Source organism: Ursus maritimus, unplaced genomic scaffold (genome assembly GCF_017311325.1).
Source record: "Ursus maritimus isolate PB19 unplaced genomic scaffold, ASM1731132v1 scaffold_8, whole genome shotgun sequence".
Lineage (NCBI taxonomy): Eukaryota > Metazoa > Chordata > Mammalia > Carnivora > Ursidae > Ursus > Ursus maritimus.
In genome coordinates, this window is record NW_024426996.1 from 42,658,925 (window position 1) to 42,678,722 (window position 19,798).

The following is a 19,798-nucleotide window of genomic DNA, read 5'->3' on the forward strand; positions in this document are numbered from 1 at the left end:
TCTTTGCCGATTTGGATACCTTTTATCCCTTTTTGTCATCTGATTGCTGTTGCAAGGACTTCTAGTACTATGTTGAATAATAGTGGCGAGAGTGGGCATCCTTGTCGTGTTCCTGATCTTAAGGGAAAGGCTTCCAGCTTTTCCCCATTGAGAATGATATTTGCTGTAGGCTTTTCATAGATGGTTTTTATGAGATTGAGGAATGTACCCTCTATCCCTACACTCTGAAGGGTTTTAATCAGGAAAGGATGCTGTATTTTGTCAAATGCTTTTTCTGCATCTATTGAGAGAGTCATATGATTTTTGAATTTTTCCTTCTGGATAAAATCTAAGACATCTATTGAGAGAGTCATATGATTTTTGAATTCTTCCTTCTGGATAAAATCTAAGACACTGATAGATTTGCGAATGTTGAACCATGCTTGCATCCCAGGTATGAATCCCACTTGGTCATGATGGATAATCCTTTTAATGTACTGTTGGATTCTATTAGCCAGGATCTTGTTGAGGATTTTGGCGTCCATATTCATTAGGGAAATCGGTCTGTAATTCTCCTTTTTGAGGGGGTCTTTGCCTGGTTTGGGGATCAAGGTAATATTGGCCTCATAGAATGAGTTTGGTAGCTTTCCTTCTGTTTCTATTTTTTGAAATAGCTTTAGGAGAATAGGTATTATTTCTTCTTTGAATGTTTGGTAGAATTCCCCAGGAAAACCGTCTGGGCCTGGAGTTTTGTTTTTTGGAAGGTTGTTTATCACTGACTCAATCTCTTCATAATTAATTGGCCTGTTTAAAAAATCAATTTCTTCCTGTTTCAGTCTTGGTAGTTTATAGGTTTCCAGGAAGGCCTCCATCTCTTCCAGATTGCTTAATTTATTGGCATAAAGCTGTTGATAAAAGTTTCTAATAATCCTTCCAATTTCATTGGTGTTGGTTGTGACCTCTCCTTTTTCATTCATAATTTTATTAATTTAGGTCGTTTCTTTATTCTTTTGGATAAGTCTTGCCAATGGTCTGCCAATTTTATTAATTCTCTCAAAGAACCAGCTTCTAGTTCTGTTGATCTGCTCTACTGGACTCCTGATTTCTAATTCATTGATTTCTGCTCTCATCTTCGTCAACTGCTTCCTCGTGCATGGATTAGGCCTGTCCCTCTGTTGCTGTTCCAGCTTCTTGAGGTGAGAATATAAAAACTGCATTTTAGATTTTTCTATTCTTTTGAGTGAGGCTTGGATGGCTATGTATTTCCCCCTTAGGACTGCCTTTGCAGTATCCCATAGGTTTTGGACCGTTGTGTTTTCATTCTCATTGGCCTCCATAAATCGTTTAAATTGATTTTTGATTTCCTGGTTTATCAAGTCATTCCTGAGCAGGCTGGTTCTTAGTCTCCAAGTGTTTGAGTTTCTTCCAAATTTTTCCTTGTGGTTGAGTTCCAATTTCAAAGTGTTGTGGTCTGAGAATATGCAGGGAATAATTTCAGTCTTTTGGTATCGGTTGAGACCTGTTTTGTGTCCCAGAACATGGTCTATTCTTGAGAATGTCCCATGGGCATTAGAATAGAATAAGTATTCTTTGGTTCTGGGGTGTAGTGTTCTATATATATATCGATGAGGTCCAACTCGTCGAGTATGGCATTCAAAGCCTTTGTTTCTTTGTCGATTTTTTGCATGGGTGTTTTGTCTATTTCTGATAGTGGAGTGTTGAGGTCCCCTACTATTAACGTATTTTTATCTATATGTCTCTTTATTCTGGTTAAGAGTTGGCTTGTGTATCTTGCTGCTCCCCTGTTGGGGACATATATATTTATAATTGTCATATCCACTTGTTGGATACATCCTTTAAGAATAATATAGTGCCCTTCTGTGTCTCTAACTATAGTCTTTAGTTTAAAATCCAATCTGTCTGATATGAGAATTGCTACCCTAGCTTTCTTTTGAGGTCCATTGGTGTGAAAGATGGCATTCCATCCCTTTACTTTCCGTCTGAATGTATCCATAGGTTCAAAATGAGTCTCTTGTAGACAGCAAATGATTGGGTCATGTCTTTTTAACCAATCTGCAACCCTGTGTCATTTCATGGGAGCATTTAGGCCATTTACATTGAGACTGATTATTGAGAGATATGATTTTAATGATGCCATGTTGCCAGTAAAGTCTTTGTTTCTATAGATTGTGACTTTCTGTTCTGTATCACTCTTGGGGCCTTTTTACTTTTATAGAACCCCCCCTTAATATCTCCTGTAGGGCTGGTTTCATGGTTATGAAATTGGTCAATGACTGGCTATTCTGGAAGGTCTTTATTTCTCCATCAATTCTCAATGACAGCCTTGCTGGATAAAGGATCCTTAGCTGCATGTTTTTTTCTGAAAGAGCTTTAAAAATGCCTCCCCCCAACCCTTTCTCTCATTCCAGGCCTGTGTAGACAGGTCTGACGTAATTCTGATACCTTTGCCTTGGTACATGAGAAATTTCTTTGCCCTGGCCGCTTTCAATCCTTGGATCTAATATTTGCGAATTGCACTATGACGTGACGTGGCATGGGTTTGTCATGGTTGAGCTTGGGAGGGGTCCTCTCTGCCTCTTGGACACGAAAGTTTGTTTCCCTCGCTAGATTAGGGAAGTTTTCAGCTACAATTTGTTCAAATATCTCTTCTAGACCTCTGTTTTTCTCCACCCCCTCGGGGATGCCGATAATTCTGCCATTGGAACATTTCATTGAGTCAGTAATCTCCCGTAACCTACATTCTTGAGCGTGGATTTTTTTGAGTCCAGATTCTATTTTAGCTTTGTCTTCTACTAACCCATCCTCCAATTCGCTGATACGTTCTTCTGCCTCATTCACCCTGGCCATCAGAGCCTCTAGTTTTGACTGCATTTGGCTCATAGAATTTTTAATTTCTTCCAAGTTTGCTCTCATTTCCACCCTTAGAGATTCTATATTCTCATTAACATTTTCATTAATACTTTTTTCAAGTCTATACATCATCTTGACCATTGTTACTCTGAATTCCATTTCTGATAATTTGGTTATATCCATATCCATTAGTTCTGTGGCAGAGGCCACAGACTCATTGTTTTTTCTTTGCTGGGGGGGATTTCTCCTTCTCGTTATTCTGATGAGGAGAGGGTGCAGGGTTGTCCAGAGCCCAAATTATTGACCAGGACCCAGGCCGTGCACCCTTGTTCTATAGGGATCTTAGGGATGTGGGCTTCTTGATTTTTCAGCCTGCCTTCTGGGGGAGGGGCCTGCCGCGCCGATACTCAGGCAACCCTGTTTGGGTAGAGTCTCCATGTCCCCTGCGAGGGGGGATGGGGATGGGCACACTGTGAGCCAGTGTTTCCAGGCTTTTGTTCTGTGGCAGCTTTCCCTGGCGGTTTGCTGTGCCTCTTCTGAGAGTCAGAGCAGCAGTGGCCGAATCTCAGCCTCTGTCTCAGAACAGAGGGATCGCGGCCCGTTCTCCACTGATGTTCTGGCCACTTTAACTCTGTTTCTGTTAGTGCTGCTCAACCCTGCAGCATCCCGGGATGTGCGCCCCACACCCGGCGTCACAGCCCTCACTTCCAGGGCCGGCGCATCTCTGTCCTTTGTGTTTCTAACGCCGCCAGCTGCCAGCCGCAGATATAGAACATCACCAGTCCCTTCTTACAGCTGAGAAAGCAGAGGCTCTTTGATTTGTCTGAGGTCACGCTGCTGGGAAGTTGGCAAAGCTGAGAGTGGAACGCAGGTCTGCTTGAAGAGAAAGCTCAATCCATTTTGCCACATACTACTATAGACAGAAACTCACCTTTTGGACCTGTGTCTCCATTCCCTAAGTGCTGAGTCCCTCACTAGGTAAAAGCCATCTCTTATATATGTCTGGGTTCCCAGAACCTGATGGAGGTGCTGAAAGTCAAGGGATCCTTTAGCATCCCTACCTGTAGAGAGGGGACCTTGCTGTCAACAGGCTTTCCCATGGAAGCAGCAGTAAAGGAGGCCTCCAGCCAAGGCAGAAGGCGCGATTTGATTATTTCCACGCCATCATAATGTCCACCTAAAAGAACCCACAAATCAAGTTAGCGAGAGAAGTTCAGTGACACAGTGAGAGAGCACCAAGGACAGAAGCAAAAGAAGGGGGAGCAGGATGGGGAAACACGGGCCATTCTCACCTTCTTGGGCTGTCGTGGTGAGGATCCTAAAGAACTGTCCTTGCACTTTGGAAATTTGTTCGATGACCTCAAGGCAATGATTAAGATTTTGATCACATGTGTTTGTCTACAAAATCAAAGCAGAAAATCAGTGCAATGCCTGTCCTCTGGGACCCACTACAGGTAGACAGGGCCTGACATGCTCCCAGGTGCAAAGACTGCCTTGTGTTCACCAAAACATCTTTCCCTTTCCTTGTGGGTGCACAGCTAGACGGCTTTTCCCAGCTTCCCCAGCAGTCGGGCAGCCATGTAACTGAGTTCCAGTCAATGGGACAGGAAGTGCTATGTGCCACTTGAGTGATTCTCTTCTCTCTCTCCGTCCCCACTGGCCAGCCAGATGCAGAGGACCCAGCAGAGGACCCCAACGGCATAAAGGATGGTGGCGCTACAAGATTTGAAATTTGAAAGACTACGCATTGAACACTTGCAATGACTGTCACATCATCGAGAAAGTGTGTGTGTGTGTGTGTGGCCACTGAGATTTGGGGGTTATTTTAATAGCAATACCCCTAACTTGCTACTCAATAGAACTCTGCAAAAAAATCCTTTTATAAAGTGAATAGACCTTTTGTAATATAATACAAACCACTGCTTCCTCATTTACCTGCTTTCTTGGTTCGTGTCCTCTAAGTTCATTATGCACATAAAGAACACTACTTGTTAACAATAGGAAGGTACTGGGGGGTTGAGGATCCCACGGAGAATAAGAGGAAAGACATGGCCCTGCCATATAGCACATGCAGACTGGTAGGGGAGAGTGGAGTGGAGACAGTTCCACGGGGTGGCACATGTGCGCTCAAAGTCTACTCCAGAGCCCACGGTCCTGGGAAGTCAGGGAAGGCTTCTGAGAGGAAGTGAAATCTAGGCAAGGAGAAAGCAGGCAGATTTTGGGGAATGGGCAGTCCCAGGGGTTATGAATCATCAACAGAATACGAAGAAAGCCAAGAGGTGGACCTTTAGCTATTTTTCTGCTTTTTTTATCTCCTTGGTAAGATTTTACCATTTCCACACCAGCCAAACCGCTAATGAATTCTACCACTAAAGGAAGGAACACAACAACAAGCAACAAACAAATCATGTGGGTGTAAAAATGCACAGATCAATGTGTAGTCTCAAGCTGTGGTAAGACAGGAGCGGTGGGTGCCTCCTGGGCGCCGTGAATCCCAGGCAGGAAGCAGGAGTGAGGAGGATAGAAACGAGAACAAAGAGGAAGAGTGACCTCCAGGCGAAAGGCTACAGGTCAAATGCATGGGTGTGTAGACAGGTTAGTGGTTCAGGGAGGCAGCAAGCTCCCTGTGGACAGAGGCTGGCGCGGTGGCTGTCGCACTCTCGGCCAGTGTCCTGTCGTCTCCGTAGTCAAACCCAGTAAGTGCTGGACAGACGCGTGACGACGAGAAGAGCCACACACTTTCTGTTTATTGCATACCTCCGATGCGCCAGGCACTAGCAATGCTTTACATACATAAGCTCAGCGAAGCCCCACAGTGCTGCAGTGGGAGGTAGGGGCGTCATTGTTATCACCCCCATTTTCAGATGACAAAACTGAGATGCAGAGAGGTTAAATAACTTGTCCAAGCTTACCTAGCCAGTAAAACGGCAGAACTGAGATTGGAACCCATGCTCTTAAGATCGTGATTAGTGCTGGGAGCAGAGGGAAGATGGGATGATGGGACAGGAGTGAGTGGGGAGGGCTGTCTAGAAAGGCCCCCCTCCCCTGAAGGGGAGATGCTGAGCAAAGTCTGGATGGTACACTGAGACACTGAGCAAAGTACCAGAGAGAGACCATGATGCACAGTGGGAACAGCAGGGGCAAAGGCCCTGTGGCAGGGGCAGGAGCGAGGTTTAGTCACCTTGAGAAACAAAAGTAAGCATATGTGGCAGAAGCATAGAAGGTGAGAGAGGTTGGCAGGACAGATCCTGGAGGCCCTCGCAGGCCCAGGGAGGAGTTTGGATGGGGTGGACTCGTGGTGCCCTAGGTGGAGTTGCTGGCTTACGTCCACACCTGGTGGACGGCACCTGGTGACAAGCTCTGTTATGGCACCTACATCTGATGCAGCCATTTGTTTCTGTGTCTCATCCTTCTATCCCCTTCTCCTAAAAAGACCAGGAGCTCTTTTAAAAACTTCCTTTGTTTTTCCTATGTTTGGATCTGCTGCCACTGGTATGCATAACAAATTGAAGGGCCCAAAAATATTTGGTGAATGAATGAATGACTTAACACCATAATATTGACATCATCAGAACATTCGGAACCCCCAGCTGAACAGCTGTGCCCGTCCCTCCCTTGTTGAAGCAGCGGCTCCTTGGTCTTGCTCTCACACCTGCACTTACCACAGTGAACCTGTTACTCGCGAACAGCTTTGCCCTCTGGCTAGATCATGCCATAGGCTAAGTGGACAGGGAATGGGGCCTGTGGGTCCAGCAGACCTGAGTGATTGTCTCTGCTCTGCCACTTACCACCATTCTGTGCAATCCTACATAGATTATTTAACCTTTCTGAGCCCATTTCCTCTCCAGGAAAATGGGGATCATGCCCTGCAGTGGTAGAAGAGAAATAAATCCAAAGAATGCATATCTAGCACCTCAGAGACAGAAGACATTCAATAATTGGTACCTATAAGGTATTATGTGTTACTGAAAGGAGCAATGGGGGGCGTGCCTGGGTGGCTCAGCCATTAAGCGTCTGCCCTCATCTCAGGTCATGATCCCAGGGTCCTGGGACAGAGCCCTGCATCAGGCTCCCTGCTTGGAGGGGAGCCTGCTTCTCTCTCTCCCTCTGCCTGCTACTCCCCCTGCTTGTGCTCTCTCTCTCTCTCTCTGTCAAATAAATAAATTAAATATTTTTAAAAGAAGAAAGGAAGGAAGGAAGGAAGGGGAAAAAAGAAATAAACAAACAAGCAATGGGTATAGGAATAAGGCAGACCTTGGTTCAAATATGGTTTCCCATTCAGTTGCTGTATTCTCTTAGAAAAGATACTTATTTTAAATGTGAGCCTCTGTTTACTCACATTTAGGAGGTGGCTGATCTCATGAGCTAATTTAGGTGCAGAGTAGAGGAGGGACGGAATAATTGGAAGCATTATTGTAGTATTATTACCATTTGCTTCTATGGCTTGCCCAGTGCCTGGTACAAAGGCGGTGCCCAAAGGAATGTTTGTTAAGTGGGTTTGTACACACAACTTCAACAACAGAAGACGATATACAGTATAAGACAGTTCCTGTTCCCAAGACCTGTCACAACACGCTGCAGCTTGGAACACAGAACATCACACAAGACACTCAAGTCACGATAGAGTCATGTTCTATCAAACAGTCCCTCACAAAATAAATAGAGCAAAGATATGCCCTAATTATACTGCCTCCTAATTTCAAAGTCCATTCATTCATAAATCACTGAGTTGCTACTATTTGTAAGGCCTTGGGCTGGTAGCTCAGGAAATAAAGCTACATTGAAAAAATTAGGGGCGTCTGGGTGGCTCAGTTGGTTAAGAAGTTGCCTTCGGCTCAGGTCATGAGCCCGGGGTTCCTGGGATCGAGCCCTGCATCTGGCTCCCTGCTCAGTGGGGAGTCTGCTTCTCCCTCTCCCTCTGTTTTCTCTCTCTCTCTCAAGTAAAATAAATAAAATCTTAAAAAAAAAAAAAAAAAAAGGAAAGAAAGAAAAAATTAAAAGTTACCTCCTGTCAGTGAGCTCACCAGCTGGGGAAGTGGGATGGAAAACGGGAGATACACAGAAGATTAATAGTTACGTTAGAGTTTAATAATAGTTACGTTAGAGTTGCTCTCGGTAGGTAGTGAGGTGGGGAAGGAGCAAAGCACGGTGAGGGGTAAGAAAATAAGATATTTCAAGAGGAGGAACAGCTGGTACGAAGGCAAGGAGCAGCAAGGCGTACCATAGGGGCAAGTGGAATACAGGGTCCAGGGACCAAATAATGATAAACTTTATTTGCCACATGAAGGGTTCTGAGCCTCGTCCCATCATTGAAAGATTTAAGGGGGGGCAGGTAGAGGCGAGTGGTGACGTGGTCTGATTTACTTTGCGTTTTACGAAAATCACTCTGACAGAAGCCGACCACATAGGGTTCAGGCAAGAGAGTGACCCTGGTGGGGAGGGGGGCGGTTGTAACCATCTGGCTGAGAGATGCTGAGGGCTTGGGAGATGCCAAGGGTCCCCTGCAGGCTCTTTGCAGCCCTAAATCACATCTGTGTCAGCCATTGGTTCTAGCATTACCTGAGAGGATGCCAGAAGGTTTGGAAACAGAAAAGAGGTGTCAGAGGGATGGTGCTGTTTACAGACGATGCAGGGGATCTGCAGAACCTTCAGACAGAGCATTAAGAGTACCTAACAATGATCGAGCACTTACTTTGTGCCAGCCAAGCCCTGTGCCGAGAGCTTTAAATACAATTTCATTTAATCCTCAGAATCACCCCACAAACTGGATACCATCCATCATCCCTAACTCACCAATGAGGAAAACCAAGATCTTAAGCAATTTGGAGAAGATTGAGCCGGAAACTAAGCCTGTTCCTGCAGCTTTTGACGCGGAGCCAGGCTCTCAACCATGGCACTGTACCAAGTGCAGAAGAAGACTCTGGATCTTTGCAGAGAGGTGGGTGTTGGAAGCGTGGCTCTGGAAGCCTTCAGCAGATGGAGAGAGCAGCAGCCATATGCAAAGATGAGACCCCCAGGGTGGGAGAAGGCAAAGGGCAGGGCAGAGGGCAGTTTTGCTATTTCAGAAGTGGACTGAGGAAGAAACGCCAGTAAATGAAAACAAAACAAGGGCAATGATAAATAAGAGCACCACCAGAAGGAAGATAAAGAAGCAGGAAGCTAGAGAAGAAGATGGTTTAGTCTCTGCCTCACTTATGCCTTCAGGCTGTCAACAGATGTTTACGGAGGAGGCTATCGTGTGCTGTGCAAGGGCACCACGATGGGTGAGATAGCCCCTCCCTCAAGGAATTTATAGTCTAAGAGAAACGTGGAAATAAACGCAAAACCAGAACTACTTGCTATAATAAAAGTAGGTCTAGATCTCACAGGTGAGGCCCAGAGAAGGAAGTGGTGAGGAGCCAAGAAGATTCAAGAAGGCCTTTACCAGAGGAGCTCTGTGGGCTCCCACTCCTATTTTCTAATTGCTCTAGTGTGGGGCCTGAGCACTGAAAAACTTTTAAAATTTTCTAAACGATTTTTATGTGCAACCAAAATTGAGAACCACAGCATTCGTGGAAAGTGAGATCAACTTAATGAGTCTCAACCAGCATCCCCCCTTAAAAAAAATTTAATGAAAGAGAAGATGGAGTGTATCACAATTACTAAAGATACAAATTATTTAAGAAACCTCTGCTTCAGTAATATGTGTGGAAGAATGCAGGTGTGCTCTGTTGTGAAGCAAAATGCATTGATTTCTGTGGTAAGTTTTTAAAGCATTATCCTAGAGAACAGTGCTTTGCCCGTGTTGAGAATCTCTGCTATGGGCCATGAGAAGCCACAAAAACGATCTTGCAAAGGACCGTGTAAATATTGGCTTAGGGATGGGCATGGACGAAGGCAGGAAAATCAATAGGAATGTGCCATGTTATAAGTGTGGAACTCAAGTAAACTTGAAACTTATCCTTCATGCAGATAGGAAAGTGAGAGGTAACGGAAAGGAGAAGAATATTCAGGACCGGAACTACCAGCATTGTTAACAAAACATGTCCTTTTATAGCCACAGAGTGGCTATTATGTGCAACAGAGACGGGCTACTAGCCTCCTTTTGTAACTCTGATGGCTATAAAAGTACTGTGAGCTCGGTCCAGGGCAGAGTTCCCCGGACAGCATGAAGCTCCCGTGCCTGTGACCCTTGCAGGTGTTTCTGCAACAACGTTCGCCTGGCATCTGCCCTCCCTTACCCTAGATTTTCCCACACGTGTAAGAAATGGTGGGAGCTTGAGTAAGAGCAATGGTAGCTAGAGGGGGGAAACGGGAGATATTTGACAGATATTTCAAGGTAGAACCCTGAGGGTGTAATGAACCCATTTGTGAGCCATGATGGAGAGAGGGGGGCCCAGGTTTCTGGCTTGGACCACAGCGGGGAACTGCCCAACCACTGGACACAAGTGGAGAACCAGCAAGGCTGGAGAGGGGGAAACTAGTCCTGTTGGGTTTGTGTTGGGCTGGAGGATGTCTGGAGCCTCCACATGTGGCAGGCTGGAAGGCAGGGAATTAGCTAGGTCAGGAGCCCTGAAGAGAGCCCAAGCTGGAGATAGATTTGGGGAGTCCCCAGCATCTGGGAAGTAGCAAAAACCAAAGAACTCGGTGCATCAATTGCTGCAGAGAAATCAAGGCGATAACAACCAGAAAAAAGAAGTAGGGCTTGGCTCTCAGGTAGCCTCTGGTGACCATGATGAGAATGGTGTGGGGATGCTTGATGTATTTCCAGATTGCATGGGGTTGAGGGAGCAAATGGGAGCAAAGAAGAAGCAAAGACAATGAAGGCCAGATGACTTTCAAGAAGTTCTCTGGTGTGGGGAAGGAGAGCAACAGGATGGTGGCTTCGTTCCCATCGTTTCAAGGTCCCCACTTTCTGGCCCAGAAGAAAGCTCCTGATAATATCAAGCCTAAATATTGCCTGATTTCCCAAATGCTTCCTCACATGCCTCCACGTGACTCATCCAGCCTGACTTCCCTCTGCTCCCCTGCAACAACTCTCTCCGCTCCAGCCACTATTCTGCCTTGCCTTTGCACACCTTACGTGTGCTTTAGAACCACCACCAATCCTTTGATGCCTTTCACACCCTTTACCTGTGAGCAGCCTTCACCTTAACATTTCTCCTTGCAACAGCCTGATTATCCAAGCCTCTACCAATGGTTCTCTCATACCTTTGATTCTATTCCTCACCTTGAATCACCTCCACAACATGAAAGAGAGAAAATCTTTCATCACTAAATCGATAAAATGTATCACTATATGTTTCATCAACTTACAAACTTCGGTTTGAAAAGCTATTTAAATCTATCAATTTCAGTACAAAATACAGTGATTTGCATTTTAAGAAACCTCAGTATCACACACACGAAATATACATCATAATATTAGATAAGAATTACTAGTACAGGGGCGCCTGGGTGGCTCAGTCAGTTAAGCGTCTGCATTCAGCTCAGGTCATGACCCTGGAGTCCTGGGATTGAGCCCTGCATCAGGCTTCCTGCTCAGCAGGGGGGCCTGCTTCTCCCTTTCCCTCTGCCTGCTGCTCTTCCTGCTTGTGCACAATCTCTTTCTCTCTCTCTGTCAAATAAATAAATAAAATCTTTAAAAAATAAATAAGAATTACTAGTACAAAGGATTCATCCCAACATTCCTTTAAAATATGAATGCTGGGCGCCTGGGTGGCTCAGTCAGTTGGGTGTCTGCCTTTGACTCGGGTCATGATCCTGGGGTCCTGGGATCAAGTCCTGCATTCGTCTCCCTCCTCCACGGGGAGCCCGCTTTGCCCTCTCCCTTTGCCTGCCACTCCCCCTGCTTGTGCTCTCTCTCTCTCTGTCAAATAAAATCTTTAAAAAATACAAAAATAAAAAATAAAATATGAATGCTGTTACAACATTAAATGATTTACCTGACTTTATTTTTTAAAAAACCTTTATTTAAGAAAAACCTCATTTTACATACCAGAATGCCATTCCAAACCTGCCAGTTGGAGAATGTAAGATGAGCAAGGAAAAGAAACGGTCAGCAGGAAGTGCGTGTAGAAACTTGTCGGAGGGGTAGCATTATGCAGCCGCTTATAGCCAGTCATGGAAATTCACACATGGGAAACAGAAGCTCTAATTTCACCCTTCTTTTTTCCACTGCCCAGCAAATGTGTGCTAGAGGGGAGGGGCAGAGAAGGGCAGCAGGAAATGGACACTCCGAGGAAGTGGAATTTCCTTACACCTTCCCTCTCGCCGTAGGAAATAAGAGAATGAAATTGGCAAGCAGAAGACCTACTTTCAAATCCAAGCTCTACCCTTTCTTTTTTTTTTTTTAACTTTTTTATTACTAAGTTCAATTAGCCAATATATAGTACATCATTAGTTTTTGATGTCGTGTGCAATGATTCATTCACTGCGTATAACACCCAGTGCTGCCCTTTCTACTGAAGTGACCTCGGGCAGGTTAGCTGCCCTGCTGACGTTTGGTTTTCTCATCTGTAAAATGTAAAGAATAAAACCTGCTCTTTCATAAGTTTTTATAGTGTTTCAAGGCAATACTGCGTGAAGAGAGCTTTGAAGGCCTTCCAGGGCTCTGTACATGCTGGTTAAAAGAGGCTACAACTAGTCCTCCAGGAAAACGGCGGTCCCATATGTGGGCAGCCCTTCAAGTGGCTCAGTTTCCAAAATCAACCCACTGTCCTACAGCACGGCTGACTTTACCACAACGCCGCCACCTCCACAACAATGTTTTAAACCCAAAATACTGAATTTTAGATATCAGAGAAGTAGGCTTATATATACCCCCAAAATCTTAGCAAAAGCTGCTATTTAGACCTCTCTGCTGGATTTTAGCATCTTGACCTGCAGTTAATATTTCTATCAGGTTTCTTTCACCAATTATTTTCCTTAAATATTAAACAATGATGATGTTTCCATTAACAAGTTTGTCTAAGATGAAATTAAGAAAGGAAAATTGAAAAGTTGATAGCCCCTCTTTAAAAATAGAATAATCTGCCTTAATCACGTGTTAATTTCTTTCCTAGCCACGAATTCATCTTTAGTAGCTGTGGCAGAAACAGTAGCACTAATTAAATGTTCCACATGCTTTCCATTCCTCAGGCTCCTTTACAAGTAGATTGGAGCCACATAACAATCCCAGCCTAGAGAAGATGAGTGAAAGCGATGTGTATAATTTAAGTGCTCTCTCTCTCTCTTCCCCTGTGGACCTTTGAGGTACCCTGATGAAGTGACTGCTCCACCGGGTGGGGGCCACCTAAACTTGAGCCAATGACGGAGGAGAGTTGCCATCAGACTTTGCTTGAGTGAGAAATCTCTTTCGTGTAAGTTTAGACAGTAAGATTTGGAGTTTTATTCGTTACTGCAGCTTAGTAGTAAAGAGATAAAGGGAAGAAAAAATGTTTTCTATGAATTAACTAGACCGAACCCCCAGGAACGTGGAAGTGTACTGACCATGGGGGAGGGCAAAGGCAGCCAGACAGTCTGTTTGAAGACACCATAGCAACTACAACAACCCTTTTGTACTGAGAATCAAGGATATTTTGTCATAAAGGCAACGTCTATTTCAACACAAAGATTATCTAAAACAGAGGGACACCTCTTTGAGAGCTCCCTTTTCTGTACTGATATTGAATATGCTGTTTACACGGGCAAGGGCAGATTTCTATAACACAAGAGGAGAGTAATGCAAGAGGAAGTGTTATCTGCTCTCCCTAGCATCCCCACTTATATATCAGATAATCAAAAGTTTCCAGATTGCGATGTCCTGATATCTATTATTATACTTCAAGAAACGGAATCCTATCCTATCTTAGGGATGAGGTTATCAAAGGTATGGTAAGTTCTTATGATTTGCTCCTGTAATTACATAAAGTACATTTTAAAAAGTAATAAACCTCAGAGCATCTGACCAGAGGTAGCTCCCTAGTCCACAAGATTCTGGGTAGAAACAAAGCATCTCAGGTGGAGGAGAGTTTCAGCCCAGAGCTGATCTTCTCCAGGTACTGCTAACATTGGAAGGATGTTAATTTCTCATCTTGAAATCTCTATGGAGTAATTAGGTCATGAGACCTAATTCTGTTCTGCATAGGTGGTTATTTGACCCTTTGGCAGAGTTGACCATGAGGAGCAGACAGATGGTGCCTGATCAACTGGGGGCACTCGGGGCAGCATACTCTCACTTGAAGGACCATTCTAGAGTCTGACCTTGTTTACAGGTCTCCTCACTGCATGATGCTATTAGTTTCCCCTACCCCACCCACCCCCACCCCTGCCCCACTGCCTCCGGGGAAAACATCCAAACTCCTTAACATACCACCCAAGGCCTCTACCTTCTGGTCCCAACCCACCCCACCTCCTCAGCCTCATCTCACTTCCGCTCCTTGCCTTGAACCATTCACAGGCCCCAGAAATAGGCCAGCTTCTTCCTCCCTCCCCGCTTTTGACACATGCTGTCTCCTTTACCCTTCGTCTGCTTCTCTGCGACTGGAAGTTTGTCATTAAGATGCAGCTGGCATTTCTATTCCCAGCATCTAGCACAGACAGACACACCGTAAACTCTGAAAAAAAATCTTTTGTTGAATGAGTAAGTTAATCAATAGAGGTACGCTGCCAAAAGTGTAAATAAAGAGTGTCTAGGCCAAACCTTCACACCTAGCAGAAGCTAAATAACCAGTTATTCAGTGAATTATTAAGCTCTTAATAACTGGCTCAGGTCTTGGCTGAACAAGGAGAGATTTTCTATGGCTCTTTAGCCAACATTCTCAATAACCAGAGAGGAGGAAAAACAATTCTGAAAGTTACACCTTTGTACCAAGCTGTCCATGAACAGCCAATGGAATCCAGGTTTTAAAGATCAAGTAGGGGCGCCTGGGTGGCACAGCGGTTAAGCGTCTGCCTTCGGCTCAGGGCGTGATCCCGGCATTCTGGGATCGAGCCCCGCATCAGGCTCCTCCGCTGGGAGCCTGCTTCTTCCTCTCCCACTCCCCCTGCTTGTGTTCCCTCTCTCGCTGGCTGTCTCTATCTCTGTCAAACAAATAAAATCTTTAAAAAAATAAATAAATAAAGATCAAGTAATACAATAATTCAGTTTCTCTTTAATAACTAAAAGAAAGTGAATTGGCGATGTTTGCTGTTGTTTTTATTATGTTTCTCTAGTGGGGTTTTGAAAAATTTCCCTTCTTGGAATTGTTTTAAATAAGTAAATCGTTAAAAAACCAAGCAAGTAGTGGTTTTGCATAGGGCCCAGAAGATTGTTAGATGTTGTAAGATTAAAAACTAGCCAACAAATAAAAACCAAAGGCTTTGGGGCAGAAAATTACATTTTTAAAAAAAGTACTGTGTCTGACGACATACATAGATAGGACACGATGAAAAGTGTGGTGACGGACAGATTAAGGCAGAGGAAATGGGAATCCATATGAGGGAAATTCTATGAGAGAGAGAAGAAAAATTAACTAGGATCTAACTGTTAATCCAAATAGTGGCTAGTCTGAAGGAAAATGAAAATTTTGCATTGTGTTTTAGAACTAATCTGTTCAAGTCATTGATCTTTTTCACTGAAAATAACTGTTTCCCAAGGGGATAACTTTAATCACATTCTTAATTCTAGAGTGGTATTATGGCCTTTTATTTTGCTTGAGTTAATTAGAACTAAATCAATGTGGTCACAGTCAGCAAAATCAACTTTCCATAGCAAACATAATTTAAAGCTTTTAATGAACAAACCTCTACAACCAACATTTTAATAAATGCAGTTTGCTACAATGACTATTCTTCATCTTAAGGTTTCAAGGAAAAAGTCCTCGAAACTAGTAAAACAAACTTGCAGTATTACAGGAAAGCTCTTAGCCATTGACCAAAATCCACACTGTAGGTGACAAGATACTGAATAAGTCTAGAGGTAACCTTAATTTTGGTAGGTGGTATATACATATTTTCTTATCCTCTCTCTTTAGCTACACACACACACACACACACACACACACACACACTATTAAAAACACTCGCATCCTCTCAATTGTGCCCCTACTTGGAAATCATGGCTTTGCTTTCAATTCGATTTTAATAAAGGCTGAATTAAAGATATTTGGGGATCATCTTTAATTCTACACTGGATATGAGGTTTTAAGAAGACAAATGAGTCCAATAACCCAGGTGTCTGGGAAAATGGTGGTGGCATACAGTCCGTCATTATTTATTGAGCAACTACTAGGAGGCAAGCATTATTCTAAGTGCTGGGAATACAGAGAGGAGCAGAAAAAGGGAGAAATCTCTGCCCTCTGGAGCTTATGTTTTAGTGGGAAGAGGGGGAGGAATTGACAATAAAATAAAAGAATAGGTAAACATTAGAAGATGTAGCTATTACAGAAGAAACGAAGCAGAGAAGGGACACGGTGAGTGCCAGGGGCAGGGGTAGGAGATGGCAATTGTAACCAGGATGGTCTCTCCTGAGAAGGTGACATTTAAGCAAAGACTTGAAGGAGGAGAGAAGGCACAGATGTTAATATCTTACTGAAATATTCACAGGCGAAAGTTTTCCAGGCAGAGAGGAACAGGGAGTGCAAAATACCCTGAAGCATGAGACGGGCTGGTTTGCTCTAGATTCTTCTGCCCAACAGAGTAGCCACTAGCTATATGTGACTAGATTTAAATTAATTAAACTTCAATGAAATTTATTTTTTTTAATTTAGATGAAATTTAAAATTCAGTTTCTCAGTTTGTACTTGCCACAATACAAGTACCAAATAGCTACCATATTGGACAGTTTCTGCATAGAACATGTCCATCATAGAAAGCTCTATTGGACAGCTTTGCTCTAGAAAGAGCAACCAGAGCAGTATGCTGGAGTAGACTGAGGAAGGGAGTAACAGACGAAGTCAGAGTTTAAAGGGGCACAGTTGTGTAGGACTTTGATGGCCACTGTAGGAACTTTGGCTTTTATTCTCAGTGGGACAGAAAGTCTGCAATTTTATCAGAGAAGTAACTTGATCTGACTTGACATTTAGAAGAATCACTTTGAGATATTTTTATAATAATCTAGATGAACGATGATGGAGGGTGGACAAGGATGGTTATAGCAGAGGTGTTGACAGTGTTCTGTGTGAATTTCAAAGTAGGTGCCAACAAATTAAGCTGGTGAAAAGGTTATGAGGTGTGTCATGATGAAGACAGTGAGGTCAAGAAAGAGGCCAGTGTTCATGGCATAGGCAAAGTTAAGGTAGGTTTTAGACTGATTTGACTTCAAGATGACGATAGCACAACTGAAAATGTCTAATGGGCAGAGAAGTGAGCTCAGAAGAGAAGAGGCCCTGAATATAGATATGAGATCCATGGGCATATGTGTAAGAGAGAAGCAAGAATGGAGGCCCAAGAGAAGATTCCTAAAGTCTTGAAGAAATGCACTAGGGGGGAAGTGGGCAAGGCAAGGAGACCAATTATTAGAGCCTCAGAAGAATGGCAGTGTCAACAGTCAAATGCAACAGAAACACCAGATAGCCCAAGAAAAAGATCGCACAGGGAAATGGCCACTTTGGAAAGGCACTGATCTCCAAGAGTGCAGTGTCTATGAAGTTGGGGGGAGGAGCTTGGCATGGGGAAGAGTATCTACATGGAAATGATTTCAGTGACCATAGAGAGTGAGGTGGACCACCGTTACTGAAAAAGGAAATTGTAATCAACTTTGGTGTTTCTCAGTACTTATGAGTAGTTTCTAAAACAATCATTTAATTTGATCCAGTCAAATGCTAGTGTCATTTGCATTAAACATTGTCTTGTGACAAACTGAATATACTTTTTGTAAAAAAAAAAAAAAATCATTTTTTTTAAGTAATCTCTACAGCAAATGTGGGGCTCAAACTTATAACCCTGAGATCAAAAGTCCCACGCTCTACCAACTAAGCCAGCCAGGCACCCCAAACTAAACATTCAGAGTTTATTTAGGCCAAGGGGCAATAACGAAAGAAGGGGGGGGGAGGAAGGAAGAAAGGAAGGAGAAAAGGGAAAAGGAAGAAAAAATATGCTGTAAGAAGTTTTAAGAGGTAACTTTTAATTTTCCTGCAATCTTGATGGGGAAGGAATAGTCACAGTGCTCATTCTTTAAAAGTGGGCCAAGATGGTAAACACTGAACACTAGAAAGGGGGCAAGGAGCAAGCTGTAGGTGTCCTTCAGCTGCCCTCCACCACAGGAGGCCTGGTCAAAGGGTGAATGGGAAAGGCTAGAGACTCAGACAGCATCCAGTTGCATTTTTCCTGATAGGATTCCAGAAACAAGGCGATTTAAATTCAAAGAAATTTGGGATCTGAAAAAGAACATCATCTAGTTGAGTGAGTCTGTCCTATTTAACAGATGAGGTACTGAGACCCAGAGAGGCGAAATAAATTCAGCCAGTACTACCTAGAGCCAGACCCAGACAGAACTTGGTGTGGGGGAAGGGTCTCATTCCGGGTCCACAGGTGCCCAGGTCTGTCCGCCTCACTGTAGGAGTGGGACGCTCCTATTTAAGACAGAGAGATCAAACCCAGCAAATGCAACACTGAATTGTACTTAATGTGCGGGGGAGGTTAACGAGAGCCGGAGTGGGGGGTGGGGATTTATGAGACTTGAAGAGCTCTATGGGTTTGATGACAAAATATTGACTTCCTACAAATGCCTTGGTAACAGGCCTCCTGAAGTCTGCCTTGGTGTGAAATTGTGCCTTACTTGCCATGCTGACCAGCACACAAGTGAAACCCGCAACGTTGACAAGTGTCCATCTCACTGACATCTGGGTAATAACTCCGGGGAGTATTTTTATAAAAATTCATTGTGATACAAACCCTGAGTATCCTCAGAGACGTGCGGAGAGGCAGGACCAGGGGTGCAGTAAAAAACATTAAATTAAATTAAATTAAATTTTAAGAAAACAATTCGAGTTAGGGATAGGGAAGCGGAATGCTAACGGAGGGAATGGAAGGAAAAGCAGCAGGCTGGACCCCTGGCGGACCTTTGGTCTTTCCCGTTGCTAGGGCCGCCAGCGTCCTTGGTTACCGCTCCGCAGAAGGTACTGTGTGCGGACTCCGAGTCTGCGCTCCGCGGGCCGCGCCGCCCCAGCGCCCCCTGGCGCCGCGGGGAGAAAAGGGCACCGGCAGACCCGCGCCCTTCCTTCCTCCCCCGCGACCCGGGTCCAAGACGGGGTCCGGGTGAGGAATGGCGGTCGCTGGGGCTTTGCTAAGCGACCACCCCGAGCCAGCCCTAAGAGGGCTCTGCCAGGAACTAAAGCGAGGGCGAGCCCGGGGCTCTCCCACCCGGACTCACGTTGTACTCCCTCAGCCAGCACTCCAGCTTGTCATGCATCGATCGTAAAGTTTCGCTCGAGACCAGTTTCCTCAGGTTTTCAGCCATCGCTCACTTTAACACTCGGCCCCACTCTGGGAGATGGAGACGTGGAGGGGACGAGGCGCTGGCCTCCGCAGGACCCTGGGGTGATGTGGCGGGAAGGGTGTTATTTTCCGGAGGGGCTCAGAGCGCGGCTGGTGCTTCCATCCTCCCCCTCGGGTCAGACCGGGCAGGGTTCGGGAAGCCGGGGGGGAGGTGCCCTGGGCCACAGCCGCCGCGCCTCATCCGCCGCCCCGCGCGGTCTCTCGGCTCCCCCGCGGCCGCCCGGAGCCCTGGCCATAAATACCCGGGCGATTATTAAACAAACCTTGACGTGGGCGGGCGGCTGCTAGGGACGCGCCCCGCGCGCCTTGGCAACGCCCGCCTCCGTGGCCAGCCCCAACTGCAACTCCCACCCAGCGCCCACCCCGCCGCTCTCCCCGCAGCCCCCGGGGCCGCACACCCGCCCTGGCGCGCCCTGGAGCCGCTCCTGCTCCTGCTCCTGCTGCTGCTGCTGCTTCTGCTGCTGCTCCTGCTGGCCGAAGGCGAAGCCGCCCAAGGCCCCTGACCCTCGGG

At 45.1% G+C, this 19,798-nt stretch overlaps 1 protein-coding gene across 1 annotated transcript in view; it reads right to left on the reverse strand.

Moving 5' to 3' along the window:
- The window catches only part of SPATA18 (spermatogenesis associated 18), a 47,600-nt gene extending 28,351 nt beyond the window's left edge, over positions 1 to 19,249 (reverse strand). Inside the window, exons 1-3 of the mRNA XM_008701471.2 lie at positions 19,163 to 19,249; positions 4,143 to 4,248; positions 3,912 to 4,027 (exon numbers count right to left, since the gene is read on the reverse strand). Coding sequence (XP_008699693.2) covers positions 3,912 to 4,027; positions 4,143 to 4,248; positions 19,163 to 19,249 — 309 coding nt within the window. The remainder of the gene's footprint in view (positions 1 to 3,911; positions 4,028 to 4,142; positions 4,249 to 19,162) is intronic.
- Between the last annotated feature and the right edge of the window lie 549 nt (positions 19,250 to 19,798).